Source organism: Hippoglossus stenolepis, chromosome 5 (genome assembly GCF_022539355.2).
Source record: "Hippoglossus stenolepis isolate QCI-W04-F060 chromosome 5, HSTE1.2, whole genome shotgun sequence".
NCBI classification, from domain to species: domain Eukaryota; kingdom Metazoa; phylum Chordata; class Actinopteri; order Pleuronectiformes; family Pleuronectidae; genus Hippoglossus; species Hippoglossus stenolepis.
Genome location: NC_061487.1, coordinates 8,951,150 through 8,970,644, shown reverse-complemented (window position 1 = coordinate 8,970,644; position 19,495 = coordinate 8,951,150). Strand labels below are relative to the sequence as shown.

At 42.4% G+C, this 19,495-nt stretch overlaps 1 protein-coding gene across 12 annotated transcripts in view; it reads right to left on the bottom strand.

The window, feature by feature from the left end:
• Window positions 1-19,495, bottom strand: part of LOC118109277 (transcription factor SOX-6) — a 105,735-nt gene that overhangs the window by 73,051 nt on the left and 13,189 nt on the right. For 7 of the 12 annotated variants that reach the window (XM_035156265.2, XM_035156267.2, XM_035156275.2 and 4 more), the window contains exons 2-3: window positions 16,667-16,736; window positions 13,346-13,428 (exon numbers count right to left, since the gene is read on the bottom strand). In XM_035156265.2, coding sequence (XP_035012156.1) covers window positions 13,346-13,350 — 5 coding nt within the window. In that variant the 5' untranslated portion in view covers window positions 13,351-13,428; window positions 16,667-16,736. Of the gene's footprint in view, window positions 1-13,345; window positions 13,429-13,905; window positions 14,049-16,666; window positions 16,737-19,495 lie in introns of all 12 variants that reach the window. The other 5 variants (XM_035156271.2, XM_047339757.1, XM_035156269.2 and 2 more) reach the window with 3 other exon arrangements.

Sequence of the window (19,495 nt, the reverse complement as noted above, 5' to 3'; positions counted from 1 at the left end):
GATGCTGGTGGACAACTAGCTAAGTCCCCCGTCTGAAACGTGGACAGTAACTTAGAATCCCTTTGTGAGAGGAAGAAAAACGAAAACCGGGGTCAGAATTTGGCAGGAAAGCGTTGTTCAGATCTGGCCTGAAACCTGGCGACTTGGCAGAAACAATCAGGCATTGTGGAGTGTGGACGGAGAGGGACCTGTGACAGATGAGAGCGGGAGAGAGAGGGCCCCCTCTTAGAAAAACAGTACACAAAGCGCCATTCACAACCCAGGTCCCTTCTGCCACTTGTGGAGCGAGAGAAGGGCTCCGACAAAGGCCTCCGACTCAACCAATTGGGTGTAAAATCTCCAGCAGTCCCAGCTGGATAGCTGAGGAAGTGGGAAATACCAAAGAGAAAGAGAGACGCAGAATGAGAGGACAGAAAGAAGACTGAGGACTTTCGTTGAAATTGTTCATCTGTGGGACCGTCTAAAACAAGGGAATGCAGTGTTTGAGTTTTTAAGGTTCAAGTAGAAACATTGCTCTGTGCAGGCACTGCAGCAACACATGCTAGGTTGTTTTTAGATGTGTAGCCTATATTAAAAACTGCTGTCCAGTGCCATTTGTTTTTTTTGCAGCTTGAGTTTTAACTGTTGTAGTTTCATCATTTCTACCTGTACTATTAACTCGGTAAGAGCAGCGATGTGACACATCAACATCAAACTAACATATTCCTCTGAGGCAAGAAACAGGCCGTCATAGTCATTATATTTACCATTGTATTTGGAAAATGAACACACCCATAAAGTCTGCACAGTTATATACAAAAGGCAAACTTGCGATAGGTAGTATAGGTCAAAGTTAAACAAGTTTATCCAGGAGTCAGATCCAGTCATTGTATTATTTTTCAAAGGAATAAACTTCAGGGATGTAGTGCTGCACTTCCAGAAAGTTGAGAGACATTAAAGAGACAAATTAAAAATTTCAATTGAAAAAAGTCCAAATCCAACCATTATAGACTATTGAATTAGAGCTGGATCCTCCCCTTCCCATAATGCAACTTCATAGCGTCTAATAAAGTCGCCTCCTAAATGTCTGCTTCTTTCTAATTGCTTTAGTGACATTGTTTGGTGGCCATCAGTAGAAGTCTGTGGTTGCACCGGGCAACTCCCAGGTGTGAACGAGCAGCAGGGCGTTGCTAAAAAGAACATGTGTGCTCAGTTATTTCCCTGGATAAATAAATGAAAAAAAAAAGCTTGAAGAGAATTGGCCTTGTGTGAGAGCGACTCTCCCTGCTCCTAAATCTTGGGTCTGTCTGGACCTTCATTATATCATCGCACAGCGCTGCAAACAGAGGGCACTGTCATAGGTCAGACATGTGGAATGTGAACACACACACACACACACACATGCTGCCCTGTTTTCTCCCAGAGATTCTCCTCTGCCCGGCTCTTTTGCCAAAAATAGACACATTCAATAGCAACACCAGTTACCCCCAAACCAGCCCAATGCGTCACTGCCATAATAGCAAGAAAAGCAGTTTTGTTTTCTGAAATTCCAAACCATTAACATGGTTTTCACTGCCAGCAGAGCCAACAAGTGGCTGCTCTATTTCAAAGCTAGGTGCTTATCGCTTGCAACTGTGCCTATTCTCTGACATTTTAATGGCTTAAGTGAAACAATGAAGGGAGGTGAGGAGAGGCCAGACGCAGGGCGAGATGGTCGGGTCACAACGGCGTGCACATCAATCAGCCGTCACAACCAAATCCTCTCATGATTATCACGTAAACAGAAGGCATTGTGTGGACATCAGCGTTACACTGAGAATCTCTATGTATTTATGTCGTTAGAAAGTATTAGCAACCCACAGGCAGTCAGAGCAGATGGGCAGCATTCAGGCAGGGTACAAGGTATGACTGAGTTAACTCTTTGTGAACTGACCAATTTCTTTCTAAAAGAATAAGAGTGTAATGCAGTTGATGTCTAAAAAAAAACTTAAACATTAGTATGTTCTCTGTTTTAACCTCGGTTAAACACAGTAGGCTTATATTTATAAGCTTACCTTGCTAGATTTATGTTCTTTATATATGTCTTTTAATCACCTGGAGTTACAGTTTATGTCCCCATCATCAACACTATCTAATCTTTTGTAATAAACAACTATTTTGGCATTGATATGACACGTGACAACCAGGGATTTGAACAACATTACAGAATATTTAATAAAGTACCATTTCCTCTGCAATATGTTAGTCCAGGGAAATATGTAAGGAAATATATCCCTATTTGGTCATTTTTGTAGAACCAGTTTCTAAATTGAATTGAAAGGAAATATAAATAAGTCAAATATATTATTATAAATACTTGAACCAAGATTTAGTTGAAACATCTATATTGCCCACCTAGTCCTCATAGTTGTCCAAAACAAAGAAGTGCTTTAAATCAGAGGGTAAAGGTATCACAGTATGGCCCACTGTGACTGACATGTCATGTCTGGGAGCTGCAGGCCCAACACACCACACCAATACAAACATTAGTTAGTCACTGGGTCAGTGATTCATCTACATTGTACTAGTTGCCAGAGGGAGATCCTCCTAAAGGATGATCGTCACCTGACACTGACTTTCCAGGAAAATTGTTGTTGAAGTAGTTTCACTTTAATCTCCTCAGTTTTAAGAAAAGTCTGAAACTGTCAACAAGGCAAAACAAGACAGTGTAAGGTTGAGCCTTTTTTAGGACAGAAGCCGGAGTTGGAAGTTATTTGATATTGTGCAGGCTGGTATCTTTTCAATAGGGATGTACTCTTTAAATTCAACAATCAAATGATATACTACAAGTAAAGGTTTTGAGGCAGCAAATAGTAATCATAATAATGTCTTGTGGGGTGTCCTTTGATTCAAGTAAAAGGACTAGGTTGTAGAATATTTTGTTTTGAAATAAATCTTGATTTAAAATTGCCACAACAAACTTTTTTGCAAATTTCCACAAATGATTCATTATTCATCAGGCAGACAAACAGTGCGATGTAAGGATTTTGTCTCTTGTCGGATTGGACACCTGGAGCAAACATGGGATCTGATGTCTCCATTAGTTCCACTGATGGAAAATCTCAATTAAAGCCAATGATGGAGCACTCAAAAAATGATGAATGCGTCGTTTGTACAGTGAGCGTAAACACACACCACTATGCTTGGTCTCTGTGTCCAGGCTCTGTACCTCTGTACCTTGAGACCAAAACCGCACACCCCCAGAAATCCAGAAGCGGCCTTATTGACCAACACCCTCCCTTGTGCTTGTTATTTTTCCTGGCACGCGAACACACCCCATGCTAACACAAATACAGTACACATATACATTTATCTGCTTCATGGCAACGATACAGAGTAAACCATTGAAGAAACCATTGAAGACCAAAGTCAACACTCGGTGGCTCAAAGGGACTGTTTGTCTGGAAACTCGCGCCCAGTTAGAACTTGGTCAGTGTGAACATTTTGTTTCTTAATCCTTAAAGTAGACCACATTATCAGGCATGCCATCACTACCTATAAAACATCAGACACAGAACCATCCTTCATAGAAATAACCCTGATAAATCAGCACAAGGCATCTTTGTGTGTTGACAGCTAAAGTATCAGAGTCAGAAACAACTGAACTTGCTGTTGATTAATAAAATGTTTTTATGAGTCCTACTATCGGGTGGTCCTAGACCTTTAAGCCCCAATTAAATTAAACTGTGAACCAGTGAAAGACTTCAGTTTGAAATGTAAACAGGACTAGAGTTTGAAAAACATGCTCACTTTTGTTTTATCACAAATTGGCATCTAACTTCATAAAATGACCGAACTTCCAAGACTTCAAGTGATATGGTTCTGCTGTGTCTATGTAGAACCAGTGGTTTGTGAAGCTTCATCTCACCATTGCTACAATTGAAAATAGATGCGTACCAAGACTTGAACCCTGAGGAGCCCCCTAAGTGTCGATCTTCTAAATTAGGACACACCAAAATAAAATCAGGAGCAGTGTCATATCTATATATATATATATATATAACTATGTCACAATCACAGGTAAAGTAAAGGCTCAACATTAGATCATACAATATCTGTTTTGAGACACATATCACAAATAACAATTAATAGTGTCATTTCTGCCAAATGAATTTACCAAATACACCAAAACACACCTAAAAAAATAAAACATTACACCAACTTGAACATAGCATAACATTTTAAATTTTAGGATGAGGAGTTATTATAAACTAACCAATATATCAGGAACTTAAATATGCTATAGGTAGGGCATGAAAAGGGAGAAGGTAGCTTTTATTCCTTCAACAATGAACATTTTGTGCATTTTGTTTCTTCATTTAAATCCAAACATCGACATTTACTCTGCTATCTTCTCTCTCATCCTCTCTTCCTCTTCACCCATTTTCATCTCTGATCTATATCAGCTTAAGGCATATGCAGCTTGCCATTTGTCAAACTCCTGACCGGAGGTAATACGCATCAGCATCTGATGTAGCAGCAGACCGCCACCTGTCCTCTCACCTCAAGCCACTATCCTTATATCACACCGGTTATTGCTGATCTCTTTGTGGACCGACATAATGCCACTGTGATGCACTAATAAGCTTTTTCCACAAGTTTTGAGCTTTGTAGTGCTTTTACCGTAAACAAGGGGGAATCCTGTGTCCTCGTCGCAAACAAGGGGGAATCCTATGATCTTGAGAAAAGAAACTATTGCAAATTTATTTCCAGGGAAGAAAAACATCCAATGGTTTTGGAATATATGCAATAAAGTTTCAATATTTGTTCAAAACGACAATGCGGATATTTTTATAAAGTACCTATGGAATGCAAATGTGTTTACTGTGCTTTACGTCAAATAAATTATCCAGATTAAGCATTCAAAGCAGTATAATGTTGCAAAGGCTTAAGTTTCAAAAGTGTCATTGGCAGTCTATTTCAGGGTGACATCAACAGTCGAAAGTCATGATAGAAGCCTGCGGCAATGCGACAGCTGCCCTCACACATTTTTCAGAGTGACTGCATTAGCCCTGAGGCTAGTCGCAAAAAAATGTGATCTTCAATAAATCATTACAGGGCACATGGGTCTCAGTGCAGCTGAGAACAATAATCAGGCGTTGTTTAGTGTTCTTCAACGTTGCTAATTTACAGCATTTGTTCATCCCTGCTTAACATTTATAAGTCAGGGAATGTAGAGTTAAAGTGACATGATGGCACAGAGGGACTGAATCGCTCTCAAACACTTTGCACAAAGTGGAGAACAGTTATAATAAATGTCGGTTCTTTGGTGACACAGACAATAGAAAGCGGAAGCATCATAGACCGTTCGCATGTTTGTGGTTAGAATAAAAAACAGATACTCAAACACGTTGGACTACAAAGTACAGACTTGGAAAGGATCAGAAAAACTGAACTGCTCAACTTTTATTTTAGCAAATTCAAAATGATCTACAAAAACTACAACCATGAATAAATTAGCATGTATTTAATCTTTAAAATGGTAGCACAAAATAATGTTAAACGTAATCGTAAACAAAAGCATTAGAATCAAACAAGAAGTCATGGTGTAACATCATCTGTCGGAGCGTCCAAACAGGTGGCTTTTAGAGCACCCAGGAGCCTTGAAAGCCTGCTAATCCCAGATTAAGACTGACAAGTCATTTCACTGCATGCCCCCATTGTAATCCCAGTTGCCTCTCTATCCTCTGACAATGAGCTTTGTTCCCTATCTGAGAGAGAGCTTCGAGGATTTCCTCTGCTTTGTTAACATGAAATGGCTGCATTATTCAGAGCCATGCTACTTTTGGTTAGTCGATTAACAACACATTTTTATTCAATTATTGACCGGGCTGAATGTGTAATGTAAACAGATGGTTGTTACAAGTTCTCTGTGCTAACAACACAGTAGGGCCGCACGATATAAGGAAAACATGCGATATGCGATAACTTTGTTGAATAGTGCGTTGACGAAATGACTTGCGATAAATAAACAAATGCTTACGTTTATGGTGTTTAAGTCTTACTGCTTTGGTTTCACTAATAATATAGACCCGATACAGTGAGTAGTTTATGCAGACACTTAAAAAACACAAAAAGCATCATTATCGTTCCAATAAATTCCACCTGGCTCCGGCCACAGGCCCCACGGATAGCTCCACAGCCCCAGGGAGAGATTTGGGGTCTTTTCATAAATGTTTGGATCATGAAAAGTTGTTGTTTATTTATCTATCATCTCTGTCAGTAATTTAATGCTCCTCTCTGTGTCTCTATCATTCGCGGTGCACACTGCGCCAACCGCATCGAGTCAAACCGAGCACGCCGCCATCTCCTCCGGCTCTCCATACTTTGACCAAGTTTACAGATTCTGTTGTTTTTACCCAGTCTAAGTTTACACATATGTCCGATGAGACGGCGTGTGTACTGTGTGTGTGTGTGTGTGTGTGTGTGTGTGTGTGTGTGAGAGAGAGCAAGAGAGAGAGAGAGAGAGAGAGAGAGAGAGAGAGAGAGAGAGAGAGAGAGGAAAAGAGCTAGCGGGATGGCTGATGAATGTGCGTGCTGCTCCAAAGAAAGATTTAACTCCTTAAGAAAAGTATGGACCATTATGTGATGATCGATGTTGATATTGTGGCGTCGTTTCAAACAAATCAACATTTAAACTGTAGCAGGTCAGAGACTTCAGCTGAGAGAGAGAGAGAGAGAGAGAGAGAGAGAGACACTTACACACACAAACAGATAGAGAGAGAGCAGCGGAGTCAGTGTGTGTGTGTGCGTTCCTTTTCCCTCAGGTTATGGGACTATCATAAATAAGCTACGCAAGTCTTTTATACAATCAACCACTTATAGTGATGAATTTGACCCGGGACAATTTTCCACAGTAGAATATAGCCGGGAACGAGATTTGACGGAGCCGTCTCGTAATTCTCTGTTCTCTCTCTATTCTCTTCTTCCGACAATGATTCATTGACGCAAAAACCAGTCAACGATCTGAATATCTTAAATGTATTACGTAGCAGCAGGGCTCCATCTGATTGGCCAAATATAGTGACATGCAGAGCGTGAATACATGGCACCATGGGACACCATTTATCGCAGTTCAAGTCTTTTGCAACACGTACGTCGCTCATGTTGATATCGCGATGACGATACATTTTCAATATATCGTGCAGCCCTAGAACACAGGAATACAATTTTTATAGCATGTAACTCTGCCACATATACAGACATGTCAGAAGGAAGAGTCACCAATGTGTGTGACACTACCACCCAGATGGGTTTTTTTTCGCAACACAACAAAAAGCTAACCTTTTTAAGTTAACCAATCATTTCTCATCAATGACCTTATTGTACAAAATAAAAAAAGTTAGCAATGCCGGATTGAGTTAGATACTGCGGGCTCACAGGGTATGCATCATCCCGTCGAAAGCTCCAATTCTGTATTTTTACCATAATTTTTGTAGGTCTTATCTCTTTAGTCTGCTGTGTTATGGGTCGTAATGGTTTGTTTAAATGATAATATATTGTAGAAGTGAAGCTTCTCTTGAACTCCCTGTGACTGTGGGGGGTCATGCTGAACCAGCACTGGAACACCCTGAAATCTTCTCCTCTCCAGGAGCAGTTGTCTTGTTTGGCAGCTGGAGGCACGTCAGTGTCCCTCGGCATGTCGAGCTGTCACAATCCACACTAATCCCCCCGCGGTGTGTCCCCTGGACTCGCTGAAGCCAAACATTATAGAGTGCACACGAGTGTGTTTAGCTGTATGTGTGTATTATGGGAAACAGGCGGTGTGATTTGAAACACTTATGTGCGAGTTGATAAGATATACCTGATACCATGGAAGAGCAGCCTATATTCAATAAACACATGGCAGAAATGTTGAACAGGCAGTTCTGTGACCAGTTCATACCAGCCAAGAAATAACAGGCGAGGAGAGGGAACACTCCAAGACACGCTCTACCTTTTTCTGCAACTCAAACATACACACACACACACACACACACACACACACACACACACACACACACACACACACACACACACACACACACACACACACACACACACACACACACACACACACACACACACACACACACACACACACACACTGTTACAGCCTTGAATGTCGAGAGATGTGTGTGTTACGAGGTCAGTCTCTCTTTTACACAAGCGAATATACATTGTTCACGGCGCACAAAGCCAAGCCATGTTAATCAGCCAGTCAGAGCAGCTGTTATTCACATGGGCCTAAGCCCTTGAATCAGGGCAAATATTTAAGACTCAGGTGGAGCTGTTCAATCCGACATGACATGACGTCAAGAGGAGAGTCTGGGACTTGTGCAATAGGCTGTGAGCTTTTCATATCGATAGTGTTTTTTGGTGCTCAGCTTCATCATCTTGATCTCAGCAGCATTTAAAATCTGTTGTGATTCTAGTGTACAAATGGTCCGAAGCTTTTACACTTGTTGTGTACGAATACGAACAAATAAAAGAGAGAACCTGAACAACAGGAAAACAACAAAACAACAACAAAAAATCTAAAGAACCACACATCACAGTTCTGCGTGCACTGAAAATGCTAAATCACCACTTGCAGTCAAAAAACCTGGAACTGTTAAGATTACTGCTTTAAGTTAATGTATAAATATCCCCAGTACTCTGTTGTTGATTGGACTGTGAGTGTAACAGTTACTCGTCCAGCTGTTCTGATTTTTATCACATTAAGTATCTTATCTGGACAAACCTCTCGTGAGACTCACACAAGAATTTCACAGTTGCTGGAAGCAGCGTTTTTAATAAAGCAGCAGACTCTCTCTCTCTCTCTCTCTCTCTCTCTCTCTCTCTCTCTCTCTCTCTCTCTCCATCGTAGCACTGGGCTGTAAATCACAATTAAGAGGTTCGTTAGATATGGCTGATTTATTAAGACCCTGGGCTTGTCTGTGGGCCTTTCGACCATATATTAGCCGAATACAAGATCTCATACATAGTTATGAGACATGCTGTTTACTGTATGGGGTCATATGCCAATAGACATTAATTATTGAGCAAGACTCCATAGGTTAAATTATTAGCATCTAGATGATAAATCATTTGCATTTGTATATATGTACTCCCTGTGGTGACGTCTGTACGCAGCAGTTTTCACTGCATATCTAAATACATATCTTTTATTAACAACAAATTGGCAACAGCATCAAAACTCTGTCTGTATTATCAGCGAGTGATCCAGCATTTGAAAGGGAGCCAAGTGTTTTGGAGCCTCGTCCAAAGGCTTTAACAAACACTCAAACACTCTGTTTGCCCTCCTCAACACACACACACACACATAAATTTGGCCTGTGGTCATATCACAGTAACTTCAGTCTAAAGTGTCCCTGGCTCACATAATACCATATTGTTTCCCCTGAAAATCAAAGTGCATTTATCGCACTGCGTATCAGCTATTGTCAACAATGGCCTATAAACACACAGGAGCCTGATAAGGTGGTGTATATACGATATTCATGTCAAAACGTAAGGCTCTGTTAGTGTGCATACAATTCCACCCTCACTGACCGGCTCTTCCTGTCCTGCCAAGACTGACTGACTGTGTCCAATTAATTACAACAACATGGGAAAAGCGCTGCAAAAACATCCTGAAACCACAATCTATAAATTTTAACGTACTAGGCCTGCATCCAAAATCGTTTCTTTCTTTTCTCTCTCTCTTTACATCTTTCTCTCCAACATACCAGCATGCCTGCTCATCCCCTAGCACCTCGTGGCCCCAATCACTGAACCTCAAGGGAACTGTAGAAATAGTTCTGGATTAGTTACAGCTTGAACAGGTGAGTGCCAACTTGTTCAGGCCTATTTATAGCGAGCATGAAATCCTATTGTCAAGAAGGGAGGAGGTGGAGGACGGTTTACAGATACAGCGTAGATGTGAAGAGGAGATAAAGAGAGAGAAAGGGAGTGTTGGCTCAGTCAAAACCCTTCCTGTTCTTAATCTAGACACTGATCTGAACTAGCAAAGACCAATTAGACCAAGTCCATGTATTCCTGTAAAGATAGACATCACAAACAGTCTGTTTCAGGTGTGTCTATCTGGAAAGAACCTTTAATAAACTACAAGGAGAAGCCTTCTCGGGTTATTTTTTCAGCTTTTAGATTTCCTCAGTGGTTTTTTTCTTCAGCTCGTGAAATTAAATTTGAACTATATTCAACAGAATAAAAGAATAACCTGGATTGACTCTAAGGCAGCAACTCACAAGTATTTTATTTTCACTGTTATTATTGAAATTGTATAAATGTGAAAGAATAGTAAAACTTTTTTCGCCCCATTAACAACTCAAGTACCACAGATACTCAATGTACTGTGTTATATTAGAAATCCAGCAAATATTCACGGATGAAAGCTTGCTTGAGAAAATGACAACTTCCCATCGAGTAATTGTAAGCAATTTCTTAGACACATAAATACATACAGCAGATACAGTAACAGTTAAGTCAAGAACCCCCCCACACACACACACACACACACACACTGATACACACGCGCACACACACAACGCTTTCCCCTGGCTGACTCCTGGTACATGACTAATTGATGGTGACAGAGAACAAAGGAGAAGATTATGGGATTGAGTGTGTGAGACACAGCCACAGGTCAGGAGGCGGTTTAGTCTCTAACTGTGATTATGGACGAGCAGGTGTCACCAGAGGACGCAGCCACAGCCAACACTTCTGCACCCTGCTGGGCTGCTCCCTGTCAGTCCCAGTGGGTCAGGTCTGCTGAGTGCACGGCGTTTGTGTAACAGTGTGAAACCTGCAGGACATCGACGGGCAAGTGTCGGCAAGACTAAACAGACAATACACTGTATCATGGGGCTTTATGGGGCTCTTTACATGTGACCCCTCCAGTCAGAAATGGCATTAAATGATTCAACTTTAAAATACAGTCAATACCAGGCATCATGTTTCACTGCCTTCATCTCTTTGAGGTGAAATATTCTTCATGCCTAATTAATTCAAATGAATTCAATTGGTAAAATCAAGCAGTCTTAACAAATCATAAAGGTAATTTGTTTGTATGAATTGTGGCTCAATTGTGCACTTGTGATCTTGTCAGCTCTGAGGAGCATCGTGTCATTTAGTCGTCCAACCCCTTTATCAGCGCAGCCTCTAATTGCTTGACGGCTCAGTTGATTTTGAAGCTAACCAGGAGCGATGTCATCCCTCTGCTCTCGCTACAATGGGGCTCATTGGATTAAGTTCGAGCAGGCTTTGTTAAAAGCTGGTGCAAATCTAATCAAGCAAGAGACCTCAATTATGTTAGCATGTACTTAAACGAAGAGATCACTGAGAATAGAGGCGGGGGTGGCCAGTGTAGGAATGCAATCAGCAGCCATTAAGGCCAGTTCATTTTGGCTAATGCTTTGAAGCTTAGAAGTGAGATGCAGGAGTTTTACTGTATTGAGCATATTCCAATGAGGACGTGATGTTGTTTGCGTTGGTGTTTGGTGGTAAGCCACATTCAGGGTCAGCAAAATAGTGCTCATAAATGGGAAGCTGCCACAAGTCTCTTAGAAACAGGTGTTAGCATTGCAGCAGAGGGGATTGTTGCAGAGAAGGCACTTAGTGCCCTGGCCTTCCCTCTTTCTTCCTACGTGGGCACCACTGCATTCAAACACAAAGCTATTTAACCCTCTGCTTTTCAATAAGGTGTTGACAGAAGCCAAACCTCCTCCTCCACCTGTGGCACGTTGAAGAATGTGAAAAGTGAAGCATATTGTTTGGAGACAATAATATGCTGGATGATGATCTAAGGACCAGGTGGCGTCCCCCTATAACCCTGAGAACACCAGCTGAAATTGACCCTGAACTTTGACCTTGGTGACCCGCAACAGTTAAAACAGGAAGCAATTGTCCCGAGTGTCAGCAAGTCTGGTGGCATTCCTCAACGAGAAGCCTAAAGTGCGAGCAGATAACAGCCGTCACCAAAGAGATGAGATTGAAAAAACGTGAGCACATACTTGTAGAAAAGACTCTAAGCTGAATTCATGTTTGTGTGCACGCAAGCAGATACACGCAAGCTGGATTGCTATCCAACTTCTTTTTATTGCCAATTGGGAAAGCTGAGTGGAAACTTTCCTTCGAGTCACATAAATCCTTTTACACTTGGTTTTATACACTGTAAGAACAATGAAATATTATATTAACTTCACAAAACTTGAGGACATTAAATATATACTACTCAAAATATTGTCGTTAAAGGTGCAAAGTGATTCAGCTAACAGTTTCTTTAACAAGTAGTGACAGATTCTTGAAACGTTTCTTATTATTCCTGCAGATGTGATATCTGTGTGTGTGTGTGTGTGTGTGTGGTGGCGTGTGTGTGTGTGTGTGGGCGTGTGTGTGTGGGCGTGTGTGTGTGCGTGTGTGTGGGCGTGTGTGTGTGTGTGTGTGTGTGTGTGCGTGTGTGGACGTGTGTGTGGGCGTGTGTGTGTGTGGGTGTGTGTGTGGGTGTGTGTGTGTGTGTGGGCGTGTGTGTGTGTGTGTGGGCGTGTGTGTGGGCGTGTGTGTGTGGCGTGTGTGTGGGTGTGTGTGTGTGTGTGTGTGTGTGTGTGTGTGTGTGTGTGTGTGTGGGCATGTGAGTCATGTGCTCGTTCCAAAGCACCATCTCCAAAGTGAAGTCGCAAGCTGCTTCTTTTCATCAGATGATGATACTTGGGTAAAAAACGATCATGTGAGAAGTCGGTCGTACGTCCTGTCAACAGAACTTTGAAAGTATAAACAGAAAACTCTCTCTTATCAGCCAGAGGAAGGAAACGTGCTCGGTAAAGGATGTTTGCTGATCCCTTTGATAATCTCTTCAGTTACATTTGTTGGTGTATTAGCTGCTGTCACACTCTGTGAATTTGAAAACATCAGTTGTTTTCTTTCTTATACATTGGAGAGGAACGGTGACAAAGAGAGATACACCTTTGGAGGTTTGAGTCCAAAATATTATCAAGGCTTTAACCGCATAGAGTAACAAGTCAAACTGTGCCATATTTCACCCTAAAGGCTATGATACCACAGTACCATCCATATAAGTTACGTTGTATTCCACGTACAGTAACTACAGCTATGATATGATGCTGTGATGATGCTAACCAGCAGCCACCACTTTGATAACACGCTGGCCGGGTTTAAGGAGGTGTGAACGTGCGGCCTCCAGGTGAAGCAGATCATCACAGAGAAGGAGCCTGCATCTCTGAGGATAAGTCTTTCCCTGGATAAACCAAAGGTTAAAATATAGATCAAACTTCAAGCTGCTCATTCCCCTCCTCTCTCACTCAGCCTCCTCATCTAGCCTGTACATTACCTCATCAGAAGAGGATCTGCCTAAAACCACAGTGGTCACACAACAGACAAAAGCGCTCATCTCCAGGAAGCCGCTGCCGCTGCCTGTGGTTTTGGAGAGAGGAGAAGACAGGGGAAAAAGTGACTCAGCCCCACGGCTCCTTTCTTCTCTCTGCCGACTTAGGGATAAATGGAGGGATAAAGCGCAGGGGGAGATAATATTTAGAGCAGGCCCCATTTCAAGGGCAATAGAAGAGAGAAAGTGGGGTATGAGCTTGGGTGGTTTGGGAAGTAGCCACGAGGATCGGCCTATACTGTTGCTGGCAGCGGGCCTCGTACCGTGGATTTATGTGTAAGTGGGGAGGAACCGCCGCTGGCCAGGCCCTGCCTTAAAGCCTCAGCCGCGCTGCAGCTCCACGGGCCTCCTCAAAGCAAACCAGATGGGCCTCAGACGGGATGTTGATGAGGCATGAGTGTACAAAACACAAACACGCAGGCGAGCACAAACACATATAAATTGACACAGACTCAGCCTGACAAACAACTAGATGCATAACACACAAACATATGTACTTATCGCACATGTGCTGGTGAGCTGGCCCGCCTGAGCCAATGTGCTGACCTTTGAGCGTGGCTGTAGCAGATGGCTGAACTCCACTTCTCTTTTCCCACCAGCAAATAAGCTCCTTGCCGCAAACTTGCAAGGCATTCTCTCCACTCGGGACCTAAGTGGACATTTCATATGTGTGGACAAATCAGATCAATTAACTCAATGTCCGGGTCAAGAGGACATAATAGCTTACTGTTAACATAAGGTTAAGTACTGAGAAACTACACTCAATTTTGTTAGACGCTGCCCATTAGTGGCACTGAATCGCCTTGCACTGTAACACAGTGAAGTTCACTTACAAAGCTGAAGTAAAAAGGAGAGGAGCAAAAGAGAACATTGTTTTGGGGGAAGCCAAACAGGTAACCTCAGTGGGCTCATTAGCTCATTAGCTCATTAGTTTACCACAAATCATCCCAACGGCTGCTTGTTGTCTGGTCACTTTTCTAACTCTTTGCAAATGACTGCCATTACTGCAGCCATGTGTAATGAGAGAGTCCACAAATAGGCCGGTCATGACGCGTGAAGCCGCTGGATTCTTTTCTCAAAGTCTGTCTTAAACTGTATTTGTAACTTGGCAGTTTCAGCATATGCTTAAGATATCTGATGAAAACACATATATCTATAAACGCCCTGCTAGAGAAACGCATGAGATCTAATTCTCCTAATTCGACTCTAAACAAATTTGGATTCACAAATAGAAATCTGAATCAATTTTTCCGCACTTCGAAGGTAAACACACTGAAACCAATAAGAGCCCGTGTCAAGACAGATTTTGTGAACCGTCCACTGACGTCAGATCACAGGGAAACATTAGTAGTTTGCCCTTGATTTTGCAAATCCACCGACGCACAGCGGCGGCAGTCTCTCTGCCAGAGTCCATCAAACAAAGGTACCATAAATCGCTGCTGTCACGACAGGATCTGTGCCCTGTAAAGACTTTAATTTGGTTAGGAGGTCTACCTGTCATCCCACCGCAATGTAATTAAATTTGAAAAGCAATCGCATGTTAACGGAGGCACAATAATGTGATTTCAAGTTTCCAGATAAAATGATACAATTAAGGGAGTTTGATGGAATTAAAAGGGTGATTAGTGTTCTGGTTTTCCCAGTCATGAACCAATTCCTTTCTTCAAACGCAGTGCGATTAGACAACGAAATAACTTATATTAGGTCTGTATTAACTGCCGTGATCTTTCTATTATTTTATAGCAGCTAAGTGATAAAATTCCAACTTCTTTGGCTCTTTAAAATAAGTAATTGCAGCATGTTGTCACCGGTCTCATTGGTGGTTTGTGACCAGTTCAAATAGACGGAAGTCTCCTTCTATGAAAGAAACAAGAACAGTGGAAAACTTTCGGCCTTCCTATATTAATGATCACCAACCCCACAGTGTTATTTAATGCCATCCTAACGTCCGGGTCTAGAAACACAGCTCCACATTTTGATACAAGGTGATTTACACGAGCCATAAATCACGTCCTTGAAACTGAACTCGCTGACCAGGACACAGATTATCACCCACAACAAAACACTGACGCTCATCTGTCCACTCTGCAAGAAAGATGCCAGCGAGAATCAAACGGACCACTTGTTGACCCAGCAGTGACACAGCTCAAGAGCCACTAGAGAGGGCCGTAATAAGTATTCTTAAACAGGGGGATTAGCCAGATGGTCAGATCACTCTTTTCTCCAACCGCTCCCATCTGTACATTTCATATGTCTCCCGTCTCTGCTGGAACCATCACGATCGGCCACTGCAGCCTCACCAGCTTAATTTGAGCTAGTGTTACCTATACAGCACTATTTGACTCTAGATATAATCTTTATTGCTCACAGAGAGAGAGTCCATTAAAAGGCGTACTGTAGGTCCTGGTGTCGAAAGGTTCCTGGAGCGATGCCTGCGAGACTCTTTAAAAGACCCTTTTCTTCGCCCCAAGTGAAAGCAGCCATTGAGCGTGCACAGGGCAGAATACTAACTGGAGTGGAGGTCTCTGCATTTGCCGTGAAACAAATCAAAAGCGTTCTGTATGTGCCGACGGAGGGGAGCGAGGTAGTGGACACGCACAGAGCTGACTTCAGTTTTGTTGGCATGGACTAACACACACACACACAAACACACACTATAGTGCAAACACTCGCTGCTCGGCTAAAACAACCACTGGTGCAAAAAGTGGCATGTTCAAACACCCGCAATACTGCTCCGTTCTGCTCCGAGGAAACAACCAGAGAGCATCCTGTAATGGGATCACACCAGCTGTGATGCCCTGTCAACACGCTGACGTCCCGACCCATGAGTACCCAGCATTCATTACTACATTATTACATGAGTACTCAAGACTCATGGGCCCGACCACACCCGTCTTTGAATGCGGGTCTTGATCTTGATCTCTAAAACCTGACTGCGTTATGCATGGTTGTGATGCTATTGTGTTGACAAATCCTGTCAACAGACAAACGGACTATATTCCACTATATCCACAGACCACATTTCACCCTGATAACTCTCACACACACACACGCACGCACACACACTCACAAGGTGAAAACAATACAAGCTACGGTGTTGCTGCTGGTAATAATGTGTTCTCTCTGAGAGCTTATTATCTGCCATTTGGTGGAAGTAAACATCCAGAGAGCCAAGCAGTGGCACAAAAGCATACAGTAGTTTGCTGTCTTACAGAACACAGGCAGAAATACATGTCATTTGTATCAGTCGATGAGGCAAAAACTTACAGAAATAAGAGACTTCAACTCCAACACCCTCTGCTCACTTGTGGATGACTTTGAAATTCATGAACGTCACCTGAAAGAGAGGGAAACAGAAGAAAGAGATTAAGTTGTAGTCAGCATTAAAAAAGGGTCAGTTCCAACTTATAGAAAATAATATCTTGCATGAGTCATACTCAGGTTTCATACAAAAAAAGTGAAAGGGATTTCATATTACTGTCACTTTTCCCCATAACAATGTTCTACCAATGAAATCTGTTATGTGTTCTGTGGGCCGAGTCTGAAAACCTGGGCAAGCAAAGCCCCCAAATGTTAGTGAACCAACCCTTTAAAGGACGAGTGTGTTGCCATACAAATCAGGAAACATTTTAATGAACACTGACTAAATTCTTCACATCGCACCAACATTTGAATTGGAAAGTGTTTCTGGAGCCCGGTGAACACCCTGTCGGCCCACCTGAAGCCGTCCTGCAGTGGATGTTCAGGACAGAACAGAGGTCCTGTGTGAAGAACCAGCAGAACCAACAGAGGATCACTGTATTTCCCTCACAGCAGTTTTCACTGAACAAATAACGGCACAGGCTCAGCCACGCAAAGTCTCATAAATGACAAACAGAGTGATTCTTGTGTGTGGCTTTGAAGTCAAACAGGCCGCAGTCTCTCTTAATACAGTTAATGCAGTTCTTTAAAAGAAAATTATCCCAATGAGAGCAGGAGAAAATACTCAATACTCCATCTCTGGCCTGCGTGGATTAGACAGACCATTCTTACAGTGAGAGCTTAACTGGGGTCAGCCTTATTATAGCTTCACATGCACACAGCCCCTCACTACAAACAGCCGTTTGCTAAAGGAGGGTCATAGAAGACACATAATAACATTAAAGTTGAAAACTGCAGATCTCTTTGAAGGTACGCTGCTCAGGACAGGAAGGCCCTCCGAGGGCCCCAGATTGAGAGAGGATGGGAGGCAGTCTTAATTGAGAGTGGAAGGCCGCTAATGAAATAAAGGAGTGAAGAGGATACACACAGACTTAGAGAGGCTGTGTTCACACAAACAGCCAATAAAACGCACACAAGGGCATTTCTCTTACACTATGCATCATGGCCGCGCCTTAACACAGCATCTTAGTTGTACAAAGAGCACAACACAAACACGCCTTTGATTCCACAATTTGAGGCTAATTGAGAACAATGAAGAAAAAAGCCCACACTGGTCCTGTATGATCTTTTATTCATGCATTGAATCAACCAAATGATTCTCTTGGATGCATTTTTTCTCTCAGGGCACAATTAAGGGCAATTCTGACCAGAACAGCTCAAAGGCTTGCACGCTAAGAAGTTGTTGTGATGATAATAATAATGATAACAAATAGTCGGCAAAAACACACTTCTAACATCCCTGCAAACATTTCTGTAAGACGTAACTTCTTTCTCTCGCCCTCCCCTTCTCTCTCTTTCTCTCTTGTAGAAGTATTGTCCGACAAAAGTTTAAAAGCTTAAAAGATTCGAGAAGCCACCTCTGCAATCAAGCGACTGCGAGTTGGAATCCCACGTGCCCCATTGGTACTCGTGCAGCTCTCGCTGACCCGTCTGAACATGTTCCAGCTGTCTTCGAGAACCAGTTATTCTGTCCCGCTCCCCCCCGACCCCCCTTCGTCCTCCCTCCATTCCTGCGCTCCACATGCCTTGCCACTCATCTGCAGATGGCAGATCTGACACCTGGAGGATGCTGGGTAATCAGAGAGACAGCTGGCTGCCCAGTACAGGAGGAGCCGCAAAGCGCACATGAAGCAACAGCCTCGTGTGCAGGCATACAATCGCATATACACACTAACATGCATTATGCAGAGAAGGTCCCTCACATTTTATTTCCATTTTTTTGCATATGGTGAAATGTGCGTATATGCTGAACATATGTAAGCAACGGGGTTTTTTTTGTGAAGTGGAATCCAACAGGCGACAGGTGTGGTGAGGATGTTAAATATTAAGATGTTTTATCAGTTATTGTTGCTAACTGTGTGAAGGGGTGGTTCCATATTGCAGTGACTGAAGGTGTGGCAGGAGTCTTCATGTATATAATTTACGATACCTGCTTCTATAGAAAATTCAAGCTTCTACATGTGCATATTAACCCTTTGTAAGCCGCAGCCTCCAGACATATTATGTTTGTTTGATAAGATATTAATTGATATGATCATATTGTTACAAAAACATTTTAGTCATAAGTTTTTTTTCTGATGTAAAACATAGTTGACTAAATGTCAATTTTATCACGTAGGAAGTGATATAACAAGACACACCACAGACTAGAACTAGAACTTATACGATACATTTAATTGTGGGGTTTTGCAAATATTTGCCATGTAATAAGATATGTTGATATAAGAAAATAACCTGATCTTATTATATTCCACAGCCCTGAAGAGTGATAGAGAGAAAGACACTTCATAAAGTAGACAGAAAGCATCACTGAGTCACAGACAAGCTGACACAAACTCTCAGACAACAAGCCCATTCCTTCTTCTTTCTTTTGTTCCCTTTACTTTGCATACTCCCTCTTAAGAGAGCACATTATGTCTGTATTTCACAAGGTTCTTTTCTCTCCCAGTCGCAACCACTGCTCTTCTCATCCACCTCAGAGGGGAACTGACATAGGAGAACCCAGCTATAAAGCCATTTCAGGCTCCTCCTGACAACTGCAGGAAGTAACAGCTACCTTTTTGGCCCACTGTCCAACAGCTGTAAAATGGCACATGTTACCCCAGCCATTGAGCCAGCAGCAGAAATGCACCTGTCTGCAGGGGATCCCGAGAGCAGCAAAACGAAAGGCCAGAG